Source organism: Myripristis murdjan, chromosome 22 (genome assembly GCF_902150065.1).
Source record: "Myripristis murdjan chromosome 22, fMyrMur1.1, whole genome shotgun sequence".
NCBI classification, from domain to species: domain Eukaryota; kingdom Metazoa; phylum Chordata; class Actinopteri; order Holocentriformes; family Holocentridae; genus Myripristis; species Myripristis murdjan.
In genome coordinates this window covers 31,131,901-31,151,355 of record NC_044001.1, presented here as the reverse complement: position 1 = coordinate 31,151,355, position 19,455 = coordinate 31,131,901, and the positions used below count along the sequence as shown (strand labels likewise).

General features: G+C 41.7%; 1 protein-coding gene across 1 annotated transcript; it reads left to right on the top strand.

Annotated features, from left to right (window-relative positions):
* Positions 1-263: 263 nt before the first annotated feature.
* Positions 264-19,439, top strand: dnal1 (dynein, axonemal, light chain 1). The gene is made up of 8 exons (XM_030081802.1): positions 264-315; positions 1,120-1,158; positions 8,288-8,397; positions 9,639-9,694; positions 9,780-9,835; positions 10,428-10,554; positions 17,061-17,201; positions 17,633-19,439. Exons 1-8 carry the CDS (start codon positions 313-315, stop codon positions 17,677-17,679), a joined length of 579 nt encoding a protein of 192 aa, XP_029937662.1. The 5' UTR covers positions 264-312; the 3' UTR covers positions 17,680-19,439.
* The last annotated feature ends 16 nt before the right edge of the window (positions 19,440-19,455 follow it).

Sequence of the window (19,455 nt, the reverse complement as noted above, 5' to 3'; positions counted from 1 at the left end):
GAACTACTATAACTATTCTTATTGTTGTTATTACTATTATTGTTTATTTTTCATGTACATGTGTTCATAGATACATTTTTTTAATTACTTTTATTGTTCTGATTCAAATTGTTCTATTGTTTATATGTATTTTTTTCTTGATAACATGTTTGAATCAAAACCTCATGCCAATAAAGCCAATTGAATTGAGACAGAGAGAGAGAGAGAGAGAGAGAGAGAGAGAGAGAGAGAGAGAGAGAGAGAACGTGACCCCGCCACTGCGCAGGCGCGCTTTAAAGGCTGTCAGTGTCATAGCAACCAGTGCACATCAACATGGTAAGTGTTCATGTCCGCCTTGTAATTGATTTTCGCCTTCTAATCAGCTAATTTATCCCGTCTGTACTTTAAACAGCTTTTGAAAAATGTATTGACTTCGTGCCACACAGCTAAGTTTGCGCTGAATGGCAGTTTAGCTCTGAGCTGCTGGGAGATAGCCACAGCAAATTAGCTAACCTTAACGTTAACCCAGTTAGCAGAAAACACCTACCATAGATAACGCCACCTGTAAGCTAAACTAACTTACAGTATGTAGCTGCTGTAAACATAGATAACAGTGAACTGTACTTTTCTCTGTCAGTTAGCGTTTCCGACGTGTGTGTCTGCGTGCGTGCGTGCGTGCGTGCGTGTGTGTGTGTGTGTGTGTGCGCGCGTGCGTGCGTGCGTCAGGGTTCTTTAGTGGTTACGGACACAATTTCAGGACCTTTCTGTTAAAGGTCACAACTTCAACTCCCAAAACAGAAGAGAGCATGTTCTTTAACATCCATGGCTCTTGTCTTTGAACAAGGCACTGATATTCCTCCTGCTCTTTCAATGTAAAGTCACTGTGGCTAAGACAGCACAAACAGTAATGATAATGTAGGTATTTTGCTAAGGCTCTTAAACCGGAGGAACCTCTTAGAATTGCAACAGTAATTAGAATAGTGGAAAACAGTATGTTCAAAGTGTCTTGATAGATCTCTTGATAGAAAGTGTGCGTGTGAGTGTGTGTGTACTGTTGCAGCTTGTCTGCTTATCTGCCATAACTGCTGTCTTCAGAGCAAAGGTCAGCTCTTCCTGTCTAACTAGCTCTTATGTTCCCAGGCTAAAGCTACAACAATCAAAGAAGCCCTGGCTAAGTGGGTAAGTGGCATGCAGGCACTGCTGGGAAAGTAAATAGGATGCAATACATTGCAGTGTAATACAGTAATTACATATGTGTTCACACTGGTTTATATTGGATTGGCCTTCCTCTGTAAAAAATAATATTTGGGACACTGCTACTCTGATTTTGACCAAATCTAGGGGAATGGTTCACAGGACCATATTTTCAAACCCCCAAACCAGGACCCTTAAGTGCTGCACATTTATGCATGCGCACATTTATGCGCTTCTCCATGTACCATGGGTGCTTTCGTAAGGATGGAGGACAGTTATTTCTGCACTTAACATACCTACCAAGAGCACCTTTCAGCACTATGGACAGTGCCTTATCAGCCATAACATGTCAGTGCTGTAATTTGCATAAAATAGTTTATGGCACGTGTCCACAGGATTCATAATTTCCACCCTTCCCATTCATTGTTGATGCATTGTGGTAGCGCATGTTGCTTTTCAAGAAACGGGGCGTCGTGTCGGCGTCTCCTCATTTGCATAAAGTCGAGGTCTAGGCTACTTTATGCAAATTGTCGTGCGGCATAACTCGCTGCCTCTGGATAACTCGCGAAATTTTTAAAAAGAAAGTTTCAAAAAGAGCTGCCATGTTGGTTCATTCTGAAATCCGGGTGAGTACAGCCCACTAGATAGATAGATAGATAGATAGATACTTTATTCATCCCGCAGGAAATTCACAGTTTTTCAGCAGTATCCACAGATTACAGATTAAATAAAATAAAAAAGATAGTGACGCGTTCGTCCAGTCACTTGCAGTTAGGAAGTGTTTGCACAGTTATAGGAGAGAGCAGCTGTCAATCAATAGGAGTGGCTCACCCATTTCGCATCCAAATCTGGGAAGCGGCGCGGCACTTAGGGCCCTATCTTGCGCCAGACTCCCTAAACCCGCTATTTGCGGATTTAGGATTTAGGAAGAGGCATTCCCCCGTAAAAGTTGCTATCTTGTGCACCTCCCGCTATCCGCAAAACACCTGCGCTACCCGCTATATTATGCATAGGCGTGTTTTGGGTGTTACGCCAGTTAAACCAATCAGTGTGCCAGGTGCCATTGCCGTTAAGGGCAGGATGCGCTATCCTAAATCCTAAATCCTAAACCCGCGATGGAGAGAGGGAGGTAGGGGCTTCCACTGAGGCTAAAGCAAGTTGGCTTTATATACATATTATATATTATATTATAGGCGAGTTAATTCGGGAGGTGGAGCCACATATGTCCAAGTGGATGTGTCACAAGGTTGTACTGATTGAGTAAAATCCCCGGGCCACCACAGACACACAAGAGGCAGAGGTGGAACTATGTGTAAACTAATTTATTGACAAGGTAGATTGGGCAAATAAAATATTAAAAATAAAAATATAGCACAGCTGGCTTATGATAAAACAATAAAACGTGCTGGCGTAAGTGTCCAATTAAAACAGTCTTTCCTCTAAAAAGTCTATATGAGTAATATACTCAGTCCATTCCGGTGGCGTCCCGGTATCAGTCCGACCGTGTGTGTAGTGAGGCTCCGTCGGGGCGCGCATTGAAGCCGCCTGGGCGCGCTCTCGTAACAGCCCAAACTTTAGGGAAAGCGGATAGCGGGTGGTCCTGACCACCCGCTTTCCCTAAAGTGTGTGCGCAAGATAGCAATTTTAGGGATAGCGCATGAAACACGCCCACGGACACACCTCCAGGCGCAAATGACGGAGTCGGCATAACGGATAGCGGGTAGCGGGTGGCGCAAGATACCGTTTAGGGATAGCGGAAGTTCCTAAATCCGCAATGTGCGGGTAGCAGATAGTGGCAGCGGGTAGCGGGTGGCACAAGATAGGGCCCTTAGTGTCAAACAGACGCCCCTGTGGACACGTACCATTAGGGCCAGAATATACTTGATGCTGACAACGCATGCACGTATGCATCATGCCTGCCATGCATATTTTGTGGTCGTTTGGCGTGTAGGCCGCTCACTTTGACGCGAGGTAACGTGACGCGTGCGAGAGATGCAGTATTGACATAACCGGTAGAGGCGCTCGTGTGAACATGTAAACGGAGAGTGTCAGCAAGCCTCTCTGCTGGTGTTATTGGCTTGGTGTGTGTGTTGGAGTGCTGAATAGAGCGACTAGGGTTAACAACTGGTCAAATGCACTGGCCAACATACTAAAATATTCCTTCCTATTCCTGCGTTTCTCCTTGTCAATCATGTGCATCAGCAGAACAAGGGAAACAAATTCCCCGTTTGCTCTACGGGTTTGATTGAGGGTAGGGATGTCCCGATCACGTTTTTTTGCCCCCGAGTCCGAGTCCGAGTCATTTGATTTTGAGTATCTGCCGATACCGAGTCCCGATCCAATACTTCTATAAAACCAGGAAATGATATGTTATTAATGATTGAACAAAAATGATAGGAGGATGTATCAGTAATTATTTCACCTGAGGGTTGACAGAGTACTTTTTGCTGTAACAATATGTTAAATTATTATTTGTTTTAACAATGTAAATTGCTTATCAAACAGACCTAACAATTCAGCTACCAATGAATGAGCAGTAGTATGCATGTGATAACATAGATCGAAAAATAAGCCAAAGTGATACCTCTTCTCTGAATAGACAAGCTAAGCCAGTGTGCTGCTGTTAGCCAGCGAAAAATACAGCGGAGTGGCACCTCTTCGCTTTGTTTCACAATCTATGTCAGTGCGCTGCTGTAGCTGGAAAGTTTATCTGCCTTTTGGAGTCGGTTTCCGTTTAATTTGGCTAATTCCGCGATTCCGTCCGTGATAGTAGCAGCATATCACCAGAGCCCGTCTACTGTATTAGAGTTTCTCTGATATCACACACCTCAGCTTCAAAACAAACTGCTGCGTGCTGCCGTGTTCCGCGCATGCGCTGGTCAGTGGTGTCTGTCACAGACAGACCCGGCCTGTAAACGTTGGTATTTTATTCTCATTCATTTTTTATCACTAATAGCCCATATATTGAAAATGTGATTAAAAATAATAACAATAAATATACATATGTATATATATTATTTATCCGATACCTGATCGGGACATAACGTCCGAGTCCCGATCGAGTCTTCAGTCATGTGATCGGCCCCGATTTCCGATCACATGATCGGATCGGGACAACCCTAATTGAGGGGCCGCACATACCACCTCCGATGGTAATATTGTTTTAGTTTCTGCCGCAATCTTAATAGAAGCAAAATTATGAGTTCTTCCTCCTCAAGCGTATCCATGTTTGTTTACAATACCAGCATGCGATATCTTGTCAATACCGGCTTTTTCGGGTCAGATTCTGGGTCCAATTGCTGCTGTCTGCCCCTAGTGGAGACCTCCAGTATCATGCATTTTGGACACGTTGTGCTGCAGCAAGTGTGTGCACTCACTACACACTACAGCACACTGTACACATACGTTTGGTCATGTAGAAGTATATTCCGGCCCTTAGACCTCAACTTTCTGCAAATGAGAAGACAGCTGCTTGCATAGACAATGAATGTTAAGCGTGGAAATGACGGATCCTGTGGAGACGTACCTTTACAGGTGATGGGCATGACATTTGCATTGTCTATACTTTTTCTGCATTTTTTTCAGGATTACAGCATTTTCTTGAAATGCTGCCAAAAATCTTCTCTTGATCTCCTCAAAAACAATATTTTATATTTTTATTTATGTTTGCTAAATTTTAAGGAGAAATGAGGCACCCCCTTCTTTTAAAAAACAACTTTTTTTTGCTAAATTTTGAAGAAAAGCAAGATTTAACAGTCAAAAAGCAAAAAAATCTTTCCAATTTAAATCTTTATTGCCCCCTTGCCAAGGCCACCAACAGGGGCGCCGCCAGGGATTTTGGGCCCCATGAAAAGAAATCTTATTGGGCCCTTGTATAGCCGGCCAATAGATAAACCTTTTTATTTCAGGCCTTTCGAGGGCCCCCTCCCCCATTGTGGCCCTGGCCACCAATACCATAATCCATTAAAAACAACAATAACAATCAAGAAGACCTAAGAAACAATAAACAGAGAAGAAAAGCAAGAGGGATCTCTACTACCTAAGACCAATACTAAACCAAGCAACCAAGCCCTATGGGGACATGAAGTTTACTTAAACTTGAAATAGAGCTTAATCAACTGGACTATCGGTAGTCAGACTGCCATTCTAGTCTAATGAACAGCATGAACTGATGAAGCCACTTGGATAAGGGGCAAAACGCCTTCTAGGCATATAACTAAGTACAGTTGACCTGATTCAGTTTAGATGCCTATGACCTGGATGAATGAGAATGCAGAGGCAAGGGGTTTTACAGACAAAAGCATGGCTGTAGAATGGGGTCACTGGTATCTCCCATTGTGGCCAACCTCTACATGGAAGAAGTACAGAACAGAGCTCTGAAGTCCTCCAGAGGAACATCACCAAGCCACTAGTTCAGATACATGAATGACACATGGGTTAAAATCGAAACCCCGGAAGTGCAAGCCATTACAGAACATATCAACTCAGTGGACAGTAACATCAAGTTCACATGGGAGATTGTCCGAAACAACAGCTTGGCCTTTTTGGACTGTGCTGTTCACTTCAACTCTCAACACCCACTGGAACACAAACTAGGAGTTAACAAGACTCTGCATTACTGAGCTTATAATATGCCAACCAGTGCTCAGGCCCAGGAGAAGGAACACAAACACCTGAGGGAAGCACTTAAAGCTTGTGGATACCCAAACTGGACATTTTTGAACAGCTACAAGATCCAGGAAAAACACCAATAGTCCGGGTGAAGGAGAAAAGAAGAACTTTTCAACAAACACCGCATCCTAGTGTTTTTCAAACCCAGCAATACATTAAAACAAACTGGTCCACCCCACAGGCCCCACATCAAAACACAAGAAGAGCAGTCTGGTGTATGCGGTCCAGTGCAGCAAGGATTGTACAGACCTGTACATCTGCAAAAGCAAACAACCACTTAACAAATGCATGGCTTAAAACAGGAAGCCCAACTGCTCAGGTCAGGAGTCAGCAGTTTACGTGGAAAATATCCCCTCACAGGTTAAATATCTGGGACTCCTCCTGCAACGTCTTCAAGAATCTGCAAATAGTCCAGTTGATCTCGATTCAACCCTACATGGAAAACCATGACCTGGATGACTGAGAACATACACAGATACCTCCTCCATTTGAGGTTCTCATTTTTCTTATGTCAGACCGGAGGCTATTAATTATAAACCACGGGCTCTGTCCTGCAGACTGGGCCACACTGGGCTTAAGATTGGCCCTGTGTCTTAGTGCTGGATGGATTGGTCTTTGATGATCTGGTCTTCTACAGGGAGAAATGAGTCTCAAGCACTGTTGACAGCTCAATCCCATCTTCCCACCTCAATCTTTTCTTCAAAAAATAGTTAAAAGCAAGATGTTGTTCATTCACCAGACTAAAAGCAAAACATCTTCAAAAAGCTAAAAACTAAAAAACAGCTAAATTAATGAAAAAAAAAACTTGAGGCTGGGACTGTTTGCCTTAGACTAAGCTCTGGTCTTTTCTTAGAGACAAAACTTAAAGAGAAATATAATCTTTACCTTATTTTTTCTTAGGGTGCTCTCACACATGTCATTCATTTGCTTTGTTCTGATTCAGGGGCTAAAATGATACAATTGTTGAATATGTTCATTTGTGTTCACAAGACAACATTCAGCGGTCCAAAGCTGTTGCCTCAAGGCTTTTTGTAACAACATCAACATACTTTATCACTGTTCTAACCTTTGGAGATCATCAGCTTTTTGGTTTGTGTGTGTGTGTTTGGTTGCAACACAGTCTGCTAAAAATTTATTCCTATACAGTTAAATTGTACTCTCTGTTATATTTCCAGGAAAATGTGCTTTGTTGCAGATTATATCAAATATGTTTTAAGTAGCATATCTTACAACTGCATCAGTTGTAAGATATGCTATCAACTGCATTCTCAGCTCTGTTTAGAGGGAAAAAGTGAATTGTTTCGTTTCTTGGAGTTGACTGCATTCTCACTGCAAACAAATCACTCCAGGGTTCGATTGGAGGCAAGCTGAGAGCACACTATCATGATCATCTGAGCCCAGATGAACCCATCTTTTGGGGAAAAAGCTCCTGGTTTCCAAACAACTTCTCCAAATGAGCCAGCTGTGAAAGCACCCTTAGAAGCAAAAATAAATGAGAAACAATATATTTACAATGCAAAATAAAACTAGGTTTTCTGTCTTTGGTACTGTTGAATAAACATGGGTTGTATAGGTGTGTGACCATGAAGTGTGAACCAGCATTTCCCCTACTTTTTATATGCTTCTCACTGACTGTCTGATTCATTCAACAAATCATCAGTTAAAAATGTAGAACTTCTTAGAATTTGAAAAAACAAGCTGTCATTTACCAAGAAGTATATGGGGAACAAGTACCAAAACCCTTTTCCTTTTCAGTTTGCAGAAAGTGCCCCAAGTTCATTTCACCAACACAAAATAAGACAAAATAAAATTTAAAGGAAGAGGTGACTCTTCTCTAGGTGACTCTAAGGTGATCTCTCATCTTAGCTCTACAGGTGCACATATTACCTTTGTTCTACATTTCATTGACATATTTTGTGAAAAAGTGAGAGCACGTGGAACTTGTCATTTGAGACTCAGCATATTCAAACAGTTGTAGTCATTGACTTGTGTTTGTACAGCAAAAAGATTTAAGGAAAAAATTTCTTCAGGTGTGCAACTCTCATTTGCATGCATTCACATCCTGATTTGTGGATGTGCAAATTTTGTCCTCGACTTGACATTTTTTGATATGATGTTAATGGGTATTGCACCATATTCACTGCAACAACTTGAGTAAAAATGTGAACGTATGGGTGTCTTAATTTTTGATTTGTAGAATAGGATTTGTACACCTGGAATGAAGAATTAGAAAAGATGTAACAGTTGTGTTTGTGGGAGAGAAAAAAAAAGTTTGCAACTTGAAGTATTTTTGGAGTGCTGAGTTGTTTTGCTCCAATAGCACCTTCATAGATTTAGGTTTTAGAAAGTACTTATTAAAGTAACGTGATTTAGTTTACAGAAAGTAATTGATAACTTGATTTGATTATTTGTTGAGTAACTTCACCAATAACTGTGTGTGCAGGAGGAGAAGACGGGGGAGAAGGCGTCCGAGGCCACAGCCATAAAGCTGTACAGTCAGATTCCTCCCATAGAAAAGATGGATGGCACTCTTGCCACACTCACCAACTGCGAGTGAGTCCTGCACAAATACCGTCACTCATTTTAATGACTTAGGATTTATTCATCAGCATAAACCAAAGACATAGACCCAATTCTATTTATCAGAACTGTTCATTTTGTATTATTATTATTATCATTATTATGATTTAACGTTATATCTTTGTACTTTCAGTAAAGAGAAGTGAAGACAAAGCTTTCTGTCAGAAACAGGAACCATGAAGGATACTGTTAACTAAAGGAACAGGATGTTCCCAAACTGCTGTTTGTTAACTCCATCCTTTCTAAAAATAACCGTGACCCTAACCCTGGCAGTGTTGGTGCCTTGCTTTACTCATTGAGCTACGCAATTACACATATACATACAGAGAAAGTAGCTGCAGCGGAGGTGCATTTAATTTAAATGTTGCATTTATCAGTTTTTAAATTAACACTTCCCTCTTTCTACATTCACAGAATTAGCAGCAACACAGAAAATAAATCCACACAATTATCAAAGTTGTATCCTATTCTGGACGGCGAGGCACAAAATGATACGCAATTCTGTGACATTTGGTCTTATTCATTTGATCTGTTGCTTTTTTCATCCAAAGTTGTCGTAGTTTTGCCAAGCTATATCTTATATTTTAAATGCAACCTAGCTTTTACCTCAAGTTGACAACCAAACACTCTATCCTAGTAAGCTTAGCTTACTAGACTGACAGGGCGCAGAAGCATGAGAAGCACACACCATGTGCGTAGCAACTGCGTGCACGTGGCGTCCGGTGTCCACAGAACCATAAATCAACCTTTAGACTAACTGGAGGTCAGTTGACAGACAGAGTAGTGAACTTCAACATAAAATAGCCATTGGCCAAAGTGGAATCTTTGTCAGGCAGCTTTTTCCCACCTGATGTAATAAACAATTTATATGCCCAAATAATATATCAATATATCTTAATAAAACTTTGTACATATCTTCTCAAATAGGGAACATTAGTAAATATGTAACTGCGACTGTTAGAAATGAAATTACAAAAATGTCATGCCATTCAGCTAATGAAAGGTCGAGTCAAACTCTCAAAAACACAAATAAGTACTGTTTAGAAGCTGGAAGAAATATAGTTATAGCAAATGTTTTATGTGCACTGATGTCGCAACCCTGTCATGAATGAAATGTTGATACAGACATGTTGTTGAGATTGACTTTTTTTTAGGGACCAGATCACTATGTTTTCCCAAAGGTCTGATGTGTGATTGAACCATCTCCTCTACAGGAGGCTGTCTCTGTCAACAAACTGCATTGAGAAAATAGCCAACCTCAATGGCTTGAGTGAGCACTTATTTCATATGCACACATACATACAAAAAAACAGTCATTATGGGTTGTAATGTCATGTTTTGTTGTGTTCTTACAGAAAAGCTGAGGATATTGTCACTAGGGAGAAACAATATTAAGAACCTCATAGGGCTGGTGAGTTCCACACTGTACTAACTATCTTGATGTTACTGTTTTAGACAGCCTTGACCTTTTCTCATTATCTGTAGAGAAAGAACCTTCTTAATCTTCTTTCTTTTTGTTTTCTCTCTTTTTCTTCAAGAAGTTTACTGTTTCAGTATCTTACCTTCTCAAAAGCCCTTCCAGGAACAGCTGTTGCAAATGAGCAGCTATAAATACTGATACTTGCATGGGGTAACTGTTTTCAGCTGATCTATGTATATCGTATTTGCACCTATCAAATAAAGCACAAATAAATAACAAATTAATAATGTTAATACAGCTCTTACAAATTCTCCTCCAGTTTCTTTTTAGCAACTCATCAAGTGTGCTGATTGTTGAGTTACAGAATATTTAGTTTCTTACTTTGTTTGTTTGTTTGTTTGTTTGTTTGTTTGTTTGTTTCTTTCTTTCTTTCTGTTGTTTTTTCCAGCTTAGAGAAAGTACAACAGTGGTTATACATACTAAACACCTATCTGTAATGTAAATTTTTTTTGCCTCAAATGCATGTATTTGTGTGTGTGTATGTGTGTGTTTGTGTGTGTGTGCGCGGGGCGTGTGTGTGTAGGAGGCAGTGGGAGACACATTAGAAGAGTTGTGGATCTCTTATAACCTGATAGAGAAACTGAGGGGAATCAACGACATGAAGAAACTCAAAGTGCTCTACATGTCCAACAACCTGGTTAAAGAATGGGGTGAGACTATGTGAATTGCAACTGAACTGTTTTTTTTTTTTTTAGTTTGGGACAGAGGTCAGTCTATTTAAACTCACTGAGCCCTAAAAGGAAAACAATGTCCAGGAACTTATTCAGATGAATCATTTAGTCCACTCAATACAGAACCCGGCATGTTGGTAAAAGCAGCCCAGAAACCCAAACAAAATAAACTCTCTTTTCGTTGTGGGAGCCAGGTTCATAAACACCGTCCATTTTTGTACATCTATACATAAATGAGCACAGGAACATCATTATGCATCTCCGTGTTCATATCATGGAATTTTGGTGAAGTTAGCTGATCTGACCTGCCTGGTAGACCAGATATTTGTTGATCAGATTTCTAGTTGCTCTGTAATTAAAGATGGTTAATGAAACACTAAGCCTATATTGTCAGATCACCCCCAGGCCTTTTGAAGATCTGCATGTTTGTTTGAAGTGTGCTGCATTATAGCCCTATTTGTTTTTATTGGCCAGTTAATTTTGAGCAGATATTTGAATATTCATTCATAAACAAATTTAAAAAAATGGTATTTGGCACACTCCCAGTGATATTGTTAGTGATATTGTTAGTGCTAGTATTTCTCAAATTTAAGACCACAAATACAGTATTTCTCATAAACCCTGTTGATTCCTGTCCCCTTTGCCCAGCCATGACATCTTAGTTGGAAGTGTTTCCTCGACCAGCCTTTCAGTGCTTCCACCATCTGTCAGGCTCTGAAAGGTTCAGTTCTGTTTGCTTTGGAAGAACAGTTAGGAGAAGTTATCCTTTACTGATCCCCGTGGGGAAATTCGTCCTCTGCATTGAACCCATCCTTATTGTTTGCAGCAGTGGGCAGCCACCGTGCACGCCCAGGGACCAACTCCAATTCTAAGCTGTTTCCTTGGTCAAGAGCACTAACGACGGCTTTACCCTAACATGTTTTTACAAATTAGGTTAGGTTAATACATCTTTTTGATGGTCAGCTCGGATGAACAGCACCCTCTTCCTGTTTCGTGCCATAAAGCAGTACAACTGATTTCCCTCCAGATCTTGCTTCCTCCTTTAACACTTGCACTGCAAACTGCAAGTTATACCAATGTTAGACAGAGGAGCTGTATGTGTGGACACAAAGTTCAGCATCAGTTGTTCCGCACTTTATCCTCCCAGATCCATAGCACTCGGAGTACAAAACCCTTTACTGCGGGAATTCACTGTTATTATCATCACTGCAGTGTACATTCCTTCCCTTGCAAACACCAAAGACGCTCTGAACGTTCTCTACCACTCCATCAGTGAACTGCAATCTACACATCAAGAGGGAGCTTTCATTGTGGCAGGAGATTTCAACCAGGCTAACATGAAAACTGTGCTCCCTCACTTCCATCAGTATGTGGATTTTGCAACAGAGGACCTGGCCTACAGCAATATTAAAAAGGCATTCAAGGCTGCACCCCGCCCCCACCTTGGCTCCTCAGACCATCTCTCTGTGATGCTAATCCCTGCATACAAGCCACTGCTGACCAGGAAAAAGAAGCATTACAAGACTGTTTTGAGAGCAAAGACTGGGACATGTTCAGGGCAGCCGCTACAGACAATCAACACACGAGGGTGGATGAGTGTGCTGAGTTTGGCTGTCTACATTCAGAAGTGCATGGAGGATATCAGTGTGGTTAAAAACATCTCCACACGGGCCAGTGAGAAACCCTGGATGACCAGTGAGGTACGTGCAAAGCTGAAAGCATGAAATGACGCTTTTAAATCAGGCGACTTGGCACCACTCAGAACATCTAGAGCCGACCTGAATCGTGCCATAAGGGTGGCAAAGTGCGCTCACGGTCAGAAAGTGCAGGACTTCTTCCAAGACCCCACGAACACTAGGCGAATGTGGCAGGGCATTCAAACCATAACAGACTACAAAGCCACCCCTCTTCCCTGCGAGGACAACATCAACTTTCTCAACCAACTTAATAACTACTTTGGCAGGTTTAAGGCACTTAACACCACTCTTGCGATGAAATCTACTCCTTGCCCTGATGAGAAGCCACTCAGTCTGGCCACAGCTGACGTCCTGAGAACCCTAAAGAGAGTGAACATTCGGAAAGCAGCGGGCCCTACAGAGAGGAAGTGAAACATCTGACGGATTGGTGCAGTACCAACAACCTGGCCCTGAACGTCGAAAAGACCAAGGAGATCATTGTTGACATCAGGAGGAACCAACCCAGCCACACACTACTCCTCATCAACAACTCAGCAGTAGAAATAGTTAACAGCACTAAGTTTCTGGGGGTGCTAATCACAAACACTTTGACCTGGTCACCGGAGCTCGTGTAAAGAGAGCTCAGCAGCGGATGCACTTTTTGTGCCGGATGAGAAGAGCACACCTCCCCCCTCCCATTCTCGCCACCTTCTACAGAGGCACCATCGAGAGCATACTGACCAGCTCATCGGGACTTCACTCCCTCCCATCCAGGACACCGCAAAGAAACGCTGTCTGACCAGAGCTCTTAACATCAGTTAAGAGCTCTGGTCAGACCCCTCTAACCCCTACCACGGACTGTTGTCGCTACTGGCCTCTAGAAAGAGGTTTTGCAGCCTTTGGAGCAGAACAACCAGATTCAACAGAAGCTTCTTCCCACTAGCCATAAGACTGCTGAACTCAAAATAAAAGGCCCGCTCCTCTGAAAATGCTTCACACAGGAGCATATTTATAATTAGGGGCTGAGCACTGTCCCTGAGCACGGGTTAGGGCCCGTCCAACGCTGCTTGCAGCTTTAATTATATTTATTTCATTATTTATGTGCAAAACAAAAAGTACATTGTGCAATATATTTCTGTATTTATACAGAAACACATTTGTGCAATATATTTTATTCATAATGTAGGTCTTACACATTTTATAGGATTGTCAACTGTTTATAATTTCTTTTTTTATATGTTCTATTCTGCACTACATTGCACTGTTCACTCTTCTTGCTCTGAGCATAATGCAACGAAATTTCGTTTTTTCAATGCGCACTATTACAGTGTAAATTGTAAAATGACAATAAAGTTTTGTCTAAGTGTTTAAGGGCCCTATCTTGCGCCAGACTCCCTAAACCCGCTATTTGTGGATTTAGGATTTAGGAAGAGGTGTTCCCCCGTAAAAGTTGCTATCTTGTGCACCTCCCGCTATCCGCAAAACACCTGCGCTACTCGCTATATTATGCATAGGCGTGTTTTGGGCGTTACGCCAGTTAAACCAATCAGTGTGCCAGGTGTCATTGCCTTTAAGGGCAGGATGCGCTATCCTAAATCCTAAATCCTAAATCCTAAATCCTAAACCCACGATGGAGAGAGGGAGGTAGATTTTCTCAGGGCTTCTACTGAGGCTAAAGCAAGTTGGCTTTATATACATATTATATATTATATTATAGGCGAGTTAATTCGGGAGGTGGAGCCACATGTGTCCAAGTGGACGTGTCACAAGGTTGTACTGATTGAGTAAAATCCCCGGGCCACACCACAGACACACAAGAGGCAGAGGTGGAACTATGTGTAAACTAATTTATTGACAAGGTAGATTGGGCAAATAAAATATTAAAAATAAAAATATAGCACAGCTGCTGGCTTATGATAAAACAATAAAACGTGCTGGCGTAAGTGTCCAATTAAAACAGTCTTTCCTCTAAACAGTCTATATGAGTAATATACTCAGTCCATTCCGGCGGCGTCCCGGTATCAGTCCGACCGTGTGCGTGGCGAAGCTCCGTCGGGGCGAGCATTGAAGCCGCCTGGGCGCACTCTCGTAACAGCCCTAAAGTGTGTGCGCAAGATAGCAACTTTAGGGATAGCGCATGAAACACTCCCACGGACACACCTCCAGGCGCAAATGACGGAGTCGGCATAACGGATAGCGGGTAGCAGGTGGCACAAGATACCGTTTAGGGATAGCGGAAGTTCTTAAATCCGCAATTTGCGGGTAGCGGGTAGTGGCAGCGGATAGCGGGTGGCACAAGATAGGGCCCCTAAGTGTCTAAAAAATGTGCAGTTGAGCTCATGTTTGAAAACAGCAAGCTCAGATCTAGAGCAGGAACAGTGAGCGAGTTGGCACTCTACCCTTGTTCATTGCGGTAAAATTGGAAAAATATTCACAGAATCAAACTTCTTGGATCTATAATTCATAAGTGAAACCCAAACAATGCCTCTTTTCTGCCGTAGTAAAGAAGACAATGAGTGGCAACCTAATTTTCACCAAAACGAGTTGTCCTGCCAGCTGGATTGTCAGCACTGGTATCTATGTACAGCTGGCTGTGAGTGTGCAGGGACTGTCTAAAATGTGCATCACCAGGGTGCCCAGGTAGCTCACCAGATACGAGTTCATGCCATGTGTTAAGGCTGAGTCCTGATCGCAGTGTCCTGGGTTTAGTTCCGACAGGCCATTTGCTGCATGTCTTTCCCTCTCTCCACCCTGCCTTTCCTGTCTCTCTCTACTGTGACTGTCAAATAAAGCAGAAATGCCAAAAATAAAATCTTATAAATAAATAAAAAGTGCATCACCAAAAAGAGATACTATAATAATATTCTATCATTTCAATCTTATACAATGCAGTGTCCCCAAAATCTCAGGCACCCCACCCCTTGCCTAAACCATACAGAGAGTTTCCTCTAGGTGTGAACACGTCTGACATAGAAATAGACATAGACATAATCTCCAGGGGCCTCATGTATAAAGACTTGCGTGGATTTCCTACTAGAAAATGGCGTACGCTCAAATCCAGAAAACGGCGTACGCCCAAAAAAATCCAGGGGCCTCATGTATAAAGCGTGCGTATGCACAAAAACGTGGCGTGGCTGGTTCAACGCACGATTCATACATTCTGAGGGAGCAGACTACAAACTGGCACTGTGCGCGATAGGTGGCTTCTTGGTGAGTAAATAATTTATTCGTTTAATTGTCCTAATATTAAGCCCCCTCATGCGCATTGAGCATGTGCGCCCCCAAATATGATCGTGTCTTCACAGCATCAGTACCAGTCTGTGGTTCAAGTTAGTGACTTGCTGTTTTTTTGCTTCAGAGCTTTCTGATTGTCTCTGTGTGTAAAGTACTCATGTCAGTAGATCCGTGCGTCGGGCGCCCCGGTGGGTCACCGGCTAAGAGCGCGTACCGTGCACCAATGCTCAGTCCCGATCGCAGCAACCAGGGTTCGAAGCCGGCCTCAGCTCCTTCGCTGCATGTCGTCCCTTGTTTATCTCTATTGTGACTATCAAATAAAGCAGAACTGCTAAAAAATAATATTAATAAACCCGTGCGTAAAGTGCGAATTGTCTTAATCATCCTCACCTTTTCCCAGGCGCACCTCTGCATTCATTTACAACAAGATCCGTGTAAGTGGTGTATAAAATTAACAAGCAATTAATGAATTCACATCTTACCCGGGAGGCCATTCGGCCCGGCAACATTTGATTTCAACCATTTAAAAGAGGCAAGGACACAGAATTCACGTATTAACCAATGCATTTAATTCAGCGTGTGTGCGCCTTTCCGACCCCACAGCACCGACAGCCCCACACACTCTCCCGCTCACTCCTCTTGCGTTTCGTGTTGGACAGCGTGCCAAACAGGACATCTTTGTGCGCCTACACTTCAGAGAGGAACGTCTCTAATTCACATTCCGTGAAATTTCTCTTTTTTTGGTCTTATTCATGTCAAGGGTTGTAGTTTTCTGATCATGCAGAGAGGGCAATCTCAGGTGCCGGGCTCATTTAAATATGATTTGCATATTTAAATGGGGGCGTGGAAAGGGAGGGGTCAGGTACGCCAACATGTGCGCTCAATTCCACGTTGATCGGGATGTTCAAAGGAAATGTGTTTGGATTCATGTGTACGCACAGATTTATACATCTGGATTTTTTTGGGCATACGCCATTTTCTAGTAGGAAATCCACGCAAGTCTTTATACATGAGGCCCCAGATGTATAAATCTGTTCACACTGTAACAGCTGTAGTTTAACCAGCAAAAAACAGTAAGTCACTAACTTGAACCACAGACTGGTACTGATGCTGTGAAGACAGGATCATATTTGGGGGCGCACATGCTCAATGCGTATGAGGGGGCTTAATATTAGGACAATTAAACGAATAAATTATTTACTCACCAAGAAGCCACCTATCGTGCACAGTGCCAGTTTGTAGCCCACACTGTGTGTGTGTGTGTGTGCGTGTGTGCGTGTGTGTGTGCAGCCCATGGCTCTGTCACCCCACAGAGACAAAGACACTCGATGACAGGAGCGTTCCCTCCGTTCATTCCACTAATGAACTAGCTCACCTCGCTGACAGATGACGCACAGCAGTGAACACTCTTGTCATCTAGTCTCTTTTGCAGAGAGAGACGAGGAAACAAACATGCATGAATGTGGCAATTAATTGCCGTCAGAAAAGTTACCATCTTCATTTAAATTTACCGTGCAATTAACCGATTTATCGCATATCCCGTCAGGCCTAATTGTGTCTTTCTGTATTGTTCAGCTGAGTTTGTGAAACTAGCTGACCTGCCATGCCTGGTGGACCTGGTGTTTGTTGGAAACCCTCTGGAGGAGAAGCATTCAGCTGAAGGGACGTGGATGGATGAAGCTTGTAAGAGACTACCGAAACTGAAGAAACTAGATGGTAAGACTCCATATTGGAGCAAGGAGGAACTGCTTGAGTTCCTAGAGAATTATAGGTTCCAGGGTGTCACCAGTAAATGAGAGATGGGTTAATTTGTCTATAATTTATCTCACCACAAATTATCCCAATTAATTATGTTGAAGAATTAATATTCTAACCATAGGGTTCACTCTCACTGCCATTAACTTCCCACATACAGTGCAGACAGTTATACTATTAAGTAGTACTTCTATTAAACACAATTAATCAACTAATATCTTCGTATATGGGTCCCTGTGAATACATTTTATCAGATGGGGGTCTGAAAACTTGAGGCGATTTGGTAGTGTGTGATTTAGGGTTTTGTGACTGCCTGTCTTCCGTGTTATATCTGTTATTCAGATACAGTGCATGTAATAAAAATATAAATATTCCGTTTCTGTTGCCTCTAGGAACCCCAGTCATCAAAGAGGAAGAGGACACGGGGGGAGACAGCTGAGAGGACCGCTATTACTATCCCAACTGTCCCTTTTTTATAAATTTTTTTTTAAATTTTCCTGGTGTTTTTTTATTCAAAATGATTTTTTTCAGTGGCATAAGACTGTCATAAGTTGTCAGCAACAAAATGATCAACCAATACATGGAGTGTGTCTGTATCAGAGTTTGAAAAGATCGGCTAAGATTGGTAGAAACACTGTCCTTCAGGCCTTGTGGATTTGAGACTGGAGAGCAATTTATGATGAGAGGAAACTATAGTCCTTGTGAGTATTAATACAGGAAAAGCACAGTCCTAATCCTATGCACAGTTTTATAGTTTGATTTGTTTTTGTTTTGTTTTGTTTTGTTTTACTGTCAAACTACGAAGGAAAATGTGGGCTAACAAACACCTGTTGTTTCTGTTGAAGTGAAAAAGGAAGATGAAGAATAACAAAGTATTCTCCCAGCCAGTTCTATATGTCATTTGGGCTGGTATTTGAATTCAAAAGTAGTGTGTTACTAATGACTTTGTAGTCAGGCTTGCTTATTGAGTTTTTGGGTGAGAATACTAACATGTCACGTTTGATGAAAAGTCAGTGTGGTTGTATTTTGTATTTTTGTCAGTTAATGGTACAGACCTTGGGAAATGGTAGTCTCTCTCATGGTCAGTGTGGATTTACATTGTCTTGTCCACTACAGAATGCACAGCTCCTGATCCCACTGTGAAGATGTGCCACCCTCTTGTTCCAGACTGGCCTTAATTACAGTTTTTTCCATGTTCTTCCAACTAGAACTGAAGCACAGTGCAGCATGCACTTGTAACCAGTTGTCACATTAACACTATTCTGCTCACCCTTCTTTAGCACAATAAGCACTGGCGTCAAATAGCTTATGCTGTCCTTTATAACATCACCAAGCAGACATGACCAACATGTGAAATATTGGCAGGTTTACAGTGCATTCACATCATATGGTAATAAACTGGGAGGACTTAAAGGTTCAGAGCAAAGATTTAGAATGCTCATGTTTGATAGCATTTGAAACCATTAAGATGCCAATTTAGTTTTCTGTAAACTGTGGTTACTCCTGATTTGATTTATACATTTGCTAAGTGATACATTTGAGTTCATGTTTTACAGCAAACCAAACCTTTCAGTGTCCACCAAAATTAGTGACACCTTGCAAGTAGTTGTGTCCCACGATGGTGCTTTTATAACTTTCAGGACATACATCCATACTTGAGTTTGTAGCTGTTGTCAGAATTCAGGAAGGTTATCTGCCAAACCCCGGGTTCCTAAGTTTTAGAAAGCTAAGGTGAATGGTGTTTTGAAATAGGTAACTCATATCTTCTGTCTTTGTCATGTGATTTGAATGCAGCATTAGAATTACAAGGTACTTTGAATCAGGAAAGACCAAACTATCCACACATCTATTTGTAATGGTGCTGTTAGAGATCTTACTGGCTATGTTGCACTGACGCCATGAACCATTTTAAACTTATTGATATTCAGATCAAACATCGATATACATTGTACTGAAGTATAGTACAAGTTATTATATGAAGGAGAGTGACTGTTTTGACTATTGTATGTTTGACTCCGTATGTCAATTCAATTTTGCAGTGGTTTCCAAAACAGCTTGTTCTCTTTCTTGAAGATTTGATACTAATATTAAGTGTGACATGTCATAATCATTCACCATTATTTGCATTCACCATTATTTAAGTAAAATGTCTGTTTTAAATTATTTTTAGTCATGTTTGTATATATGAATGTGAGGTGTTTATGGCTTTTAAATA